This window comes from Dermacentor silvarum, chromosome 4, assembly GCF_013339745.2.
Source record: "Dermacentor silvarum isolate Dsil-2018 chromosome 4, BIME_Dsil_1.4, whole genome shotgun sequence".
Classification (NCBI taxonomy): domain Eukaryota; kingdom Metazoa; phylum Arthropoda; class Arachnida; order Ixodida; family Ixodidae; genus Dermacentor; species Dermacentor silvarum.
The window spans coordinates 211398438-211404437 of NC_051157.2; the positions used below are offsets into that span (position 1 = coordinate 211398438).

The window sequence follows — 6000 nt, forward strand, 5'->3', positions numbered from 1 at the left end:
AACGACAGTACGAGCTCCACTCGATTAAAAATGGAAGAGATTCGTTGTGACGATATTGATAAGACGCGGACAGAGGAAGGATACGAGACATGCGCCGACTTCCCACAAACTGTCTTATTCGAAATGGGAAATGAATGTACACACAGAGATGACTATCGAAAGCATAGCTGCCATGCGCACTTAATAGACATTGAAAAATGGAAACTTTTCTTTTTCTAGATAAATATAGGGAACAGAGTACCCACTGAGTACCCACAGTATTAATCTTTAATAATCAACTTGGTAAGACACGACGGAGCTTTTCGGAAACGGCTGTCGACAACCACCCGTACTGCTATACAAAGCAAGTATCTCCTCCCGACAACTATTAACATTGCCGTTATGCTCTCCTGAGGTCAGAGTGCTATTTTGCCCTACATTACACTTGATACAGGCAAGTTAATTTTGGTAGACTACACTTTATCTGCAGCATACAAGGAAGTGTTGTGCCGTTCTATGCAACCTCACTCAGAATCTTTGTCCAAAAGACCTGTCGTTTTATTGCGATAGCAATTATATGGACACTCAAAAGCAGATTTCTGCCGTCGGCGTCGCCGTGAGGTTCCGTATGACGTCAATGGAGATGAAATCGTCGCCGCGCGCCGCCGAACGCCGTATGTGCGAGTGAAAGTGCGCGAGGGACGCGCGCTTTCACGGGGAGTGAACGCACGGCGGAGAACAAACGCTCGTTCTGCGCTGTGCTCCCTTAAGGGCTGCAGAAGTAGGCGTCTCTTTCCTCCTCTACAATCACCATATATGTAGAGTAAACGTACCTTCTTCCGACGCGCGAAAGGCTGTGGGGGAGGGGGGGGAGGGGCAGGAAAGGGAGGCGACGTTTAGCTGCGGCACCAAGTGCCTATTTATATCAGAGGCTCCGGCAACAGTCACCAACGCCGCACGCATTTTCAGCGAACGCGGGCAAAACGCCGACGGCGTCGACAACAGTTCTGCGTGTTGCCGGTGCTGCTGCATGTCCAAGTTTATACAGCTGATAAAGCTAATACCATTACTCCATATAGCTCTCTACAAATTTGCTATCGCAATTGATGCTTCGCCTTTCAGGTGAAACTGCGACAACTTTTTTTTTTCCCCGCAGCCTCATTTTTCCCTGTAAGCGTTTATTTAGCGTTTTATTGCGATAGCAATTATATGGACACTCAAAGCGGATTTCTGCCGTCGGAGTGGCTGTCGCCGTGAGGTTCCGTATGACGTCAACGGCGATTAAATCGTCGCCGCGCGCCGTATGCTGTATGTGCGAGTGAAAGCGCGCGAGGGACGCGCACTTTCACGGGGAGCGAACGCACGGCGGAGAGCAAACGCGCGTTGTGCGCCGTGCTCCCTGAAGGGCTGCATAATTAAACGTCTTTTTCGTCCTTTACAATCACCATATATAGAGAGCAAACGCGACTTCTTCCGCCGCGCGAAAGGCCGTGGCGGGACGGGAGGGAGGGAGGGGAGGCGACGTTTAGCTGCGGCACCAAACGCGTAATTATATAAAACGTTGCGAGGCGAGAACGTGGTAAAGACTTCCGACGCTGCTCGATGAGTGTCCCGTTCTGATCTCGTCGAAAACCTCCGAGCCGCCCCCAGAGGCACCGGCAACAGTCACCAACGCCGCGCGCGTTCGGTGCGAACGCCGGCACGCGTTCGATGCGAACGCGGGCAAAATGCCGACGGCGTCGACAACAGTTCTGCGCGCTGCTGGTGCTGCTGCATGTCCAAGTTTATAGAGCTGATACAACTACTATCCTTACTCCGTATAGCTCTCTACTAATTTGCTATCGCAATTGATGCTTCGCCTTTCGGGTGAAACTGCGACATTTTTTGTAGAGGTTCATTTCATACAGCCGCCAATCGTTCTGGGAAAGCTTGTCTGCAACGAGGCTCTAAAAATATTGAGATGCCGTTCTTGCAGTTATTAATATGAATTAGTAATCTTGTGTTGAAAAATGATACGTTGTCCCTGATAGCTATCAGTACTGCTATGAGTACTGCATGACGTGGTACCTATAATTATGCGGAAATATTCCTGCTGTAAATACGTATATGCGTCTGCATTTTACTATTCAATGTGCGATTTGATATTCGATGCTTACTATTAATATACAATTGGTATTCGAAAAATGAGATATTCGCCCACCTCCAAATAAAAGCATTCGTTGAAGTAAGAAAAAATGTGTCGCGTTCTGTCGCTGTTTTGTTTTCGCCCTTGCTTGCACTATGTGACAAGACCGAATCTTGGCCATTCATCAGGTAATACCGTACCTGCACGATTCTACCGCACACCTTTTTTGAATAAAAGATGCGTTCAAATTTGCAAGCGCGTTAAATCGTAACTAATTCTACTAAAATCGAGAACGAAACCGGTTCTTACTGGGAACAAAAAATGTCACAGTTTCGCCCTAAGGGCGAAGCAATGAATGCGATAGCAACACAGCAATGTCATACGAAGTAAGGTGAGCGGCTTTGGTAGCAACAACACGCAGAACTGTTGTCGACGCCATCGGCGTTTTGCCCGCGTTAGCTCAAAATGCGTGCGGCGTTGGTGACTGTTGCTGGAGCCTCTCATATAAATAGGCACTTGGTGCCGCAGCTAAACGTCGCGTCCCTTCCTTCCCCCTCCCCCACGGCCTCTCGCGCGTCTGAAGAAGGCGCGTTTGCTCTACATATATGGTGATTGTAAAGGAGAAACGAGACGCCTAATTCTGCAGCCCTTAAGCGAGCACGGCGCAGAACGCGCGTTTGTTCTCCGCCGTGCGTTCACTCCCCGTGAAAGACGCGCCCCTCGCGCCCTTTCACTCGCACATACAGCGTTCGGCGCGCGGCGACGATTTCATCTCCAAATGACGTCATACGGAACCTCACGGCGACGGCGACGCCGACGGCAGAAATTTGCTTTTGAGTGTCCATATAATTGCTATCGCAATAAAAGTTCGATGCAAGTAGCTAGCCACACTGCCATCGAATGTCTGAAGAAAGCGACGCTCGCAGACATCGCAAGGTGGTTGCGTGCAGTGCCCTCCTCCCGCAGACGATGGCAAGTTGCACGAACTCTTTACGAAGAGTGGCATTTTGTGATGCATCAGGTGGAACTGAAGATGACTGTCTGTGGTCGGCAGACAGCGAGAAGCAGGTGTCGTCGGGACTATATAGCCGCTAAGGTTCAGCTGTGCCTTTGTATGTTGTTCCATAAGATCGCTTCAACACGGCACGCGCCGACTCAGGTTTCGTTACTTGATGTGCGCGGTAGAATCAGCACCGAATTATTATTATTATTATGTACACTTGGGCGGTAATGTAACTGCGCGCTACAATCGGTGGCGCGGTAGAATCATGCAAATACGGTAGACTCGACAACCCCTGCCAGGCGGCTGAGAACGCCCCGCCCCCTTCGTGAAAAAATTCGCCTCGGCGGTCGAAGCGTCGTATTCGTCGGCGGTTTGCTTGCACTGCGACTGCGTGCTCGCTCGCTCTTTGCGCGCGGGGCTCGCGCCGAATGAGGAAATCGCTGGTCTAGCTCGCCAGACACGTGGAGTCTGTCTTTGTTTTAAAAGCGCGTAAGAACGACACGAATGCGAAGAAAAGAAGAGAAAAAACGCATATTTGTTCTCTCAGGCAGTGTTGCCATTTTAGCGATCTTGCCGCTGGATTTAGCGACAAATTCTTCTCTTCAGCGATCGGCGAGTTCTTTTAGCGACGTGACGGAACGACTGGCGACATATCAGTTATTTCGAAGTTAAGACAGTTGCTTCGAAAATGGCTTTCGAGAACGTACTTTATTAATCAAAAGGCACAATATAAGCAGGCGGCCGAAATAGGCTGTACGGCGCGTCATGTCTCTGACCCCTTTGAAGAAACGGTGCATGATCCCCAATCACGGAGCCCATATGCTGCGAGTTACTCCACCGAAAGAAACAGGCTTCTTAAAGAAGTCTGCTCACACAATGCTGTGTGTGTGTTTCCACAGTTAACGTGCTACGGGGTCCGACAAGCACAATATACTTCAGGAGCGGAGATGATGCCCACAGCGAGTCTTGCTGAATTCCGAGTTTTCCTTCACTTTCTAGGAGCACTTAAATTGCAAATCGCACTGCGTTATGTGCACCTGCGAGCGCGACTCGCTTAGTAGGCAGTTTTGCAATCTCGTTCGAGTTCCAACTTCCAACACGCAAAGGAGCCTCCACTAATAGGAAGGAAGCAGTGTATGAAGCGTTGTGCCAATACTTGCGTCACATTAAACGCACTGCGAACCGTCGGCGCTATCTTCTAGAGGCTTCCACAACACATCGCCGCCAAATTCATGGCTGCATATATCAGCGCTCGTAGCGAAAGATGCAAAGGGAAGCAGTATAGAACGAGAGATGCTGCTAATGATTGATATTCTAAGCTACATTGGCGCTTGCCCGTCATGTTTCATATTGTCAGAACGCTTCGTTCACTTGAACGATACCGTTCGCAATACAGTGCGAGAACGACCAAATTAATTTCCATAAAGTACTGCTGTATAAATACAAGCGAACGCGGTTAGCGCGAACGCTACGATCACAGAACAGATTCAAGATAACCGCGGGGATATAGTTCCCAGTCAAACCTTTGAGGATTAAAATTCTATGTCGACGACATACCAAGTTACCACGTACAGCAGTATATCGGGCAGGCTGACAAAACGCCTGCCATTGGCACAGAGCCGCTTGCCCCGCTAAACGCCGTTCGAAAACATGGAACTCCAATCACGTGGTACCATTCGCTGTCCAATCCCTGCTGCAACATGCAGCGCGACAACGAGCGTGTTCGAGCTTCTGGCACCTCGAGCTGTTGAGCATCAGCTACTATCAAACGCGCGTAAATTCAAAGTGCGCGTCAGGGATCGGAATTGGTACTCACGGGGTTCGAGCAGGGGCCGCAAAATCCGGTACTCGCGGTCGAATATCCAGCGGCACCCTCGGAACTCGTAGTCGTAGCGGTAGTACTGCTCAAAAAAGTAGTCGAAGCACACCTCCCAGAGGCCAAGCCGGCGGAATTTGCGGATGCCTGGGTTCAGGCCGTCCGAGATGAGCCAGTAGGGCGTGCAGAAGGCCACCGTAACAAACACCACGGCCACCAGCGCGGCCGCACAGCCCGCGAGCGTGTACTGGGACCGAGCGTCGCGCAGCGACATGGCTGTCTCTCGCGGCACCAACCACACAACACGCCGACAACGGCCGACACTTGCACAGATGAGTCTCAGGCAACGTACTACCCCGAGCCCGCCGTCGCACTCGTAAGGTTCGTAGCTTTCGCAGCTCCTCCGCGCTCCGTCGAGCGACCGTTGAGGGAAAAACTCGTCGCACGCCGCTGGCTGGAAGGGAGAGAGCGCGGCTGCTGATCTCCCGCTGCCGCCCGGTTGCGGAGAAAGGGAAGAAGCGAGCCAACACAAGCGCGCCACTCCCCTCCTCCTCCTCGCGAAAACTTGCTGCGGCGTAGCGCGTTTGCTGCGGGCGGTCGTCGTTTGACCGAGTTTGAACGGGTCCACTTTGTTGTTGTTCGTCCGCTACGTGCCTTTTCTTGGCGCACACAAACGGCGCTGTCGACAGCGGGATGTCCAGCTCACACTCGAAGCGGGCGAAGTAGCGTTACGCTGCGCGAGTGCTTCATTGGTCGCGCCTCTGTCGCCCCACTATTTTTGGTGTCACACGCAGGCCAACTCGAGTCCAGTTTCTCCTTCTGAGCGGAAACGCGCCAGCCATGAATCCGCAACTTTTGTTACTGGAGCAGCGACACGTGATGCTCTGTCCTTGAAGATGTTACGAGGATATGGCTCTTGAGCCGGCCGAACAGGCAATACCGTCACGTCGTCTATTTCCTCGGTCGAGGAAGCAGTAAAGAGCCCGCCTGAATTGTTTATTATCTAAAAATACCTTACAGAGCCCAAGTGAGGCATAGAGTCACGGGGAGGGGGGGGGGGGGGGTAAGGGAAGGGGA

General features: G+C 51.5%; 1 protein-coding gene across 1 annotated transcript in view; it reads right to left on the minus strand.

The window, feature by feature from the left end:
- The window catches only part of LOC119450929 (uncharacterized), a 47676-nt gene extending 42315 nt beyond the window's left edge, over nt 1-5361 (minus strand). Inside the window, exon 1 of the mRNA XM_037714392.2 lies at nt 4924-5361. Within this exon, the coding sequence (XP_037570320.1) occupies nt 4924-5197 (274 nt within the window). The 5' untranslated portion in view covers nt 5198-5361. The remainder of the gene's footprint in view (nt 1-4923) is intronic.
- Nucleotides 5362-6000: the final 639 nt, after the last annotated feature.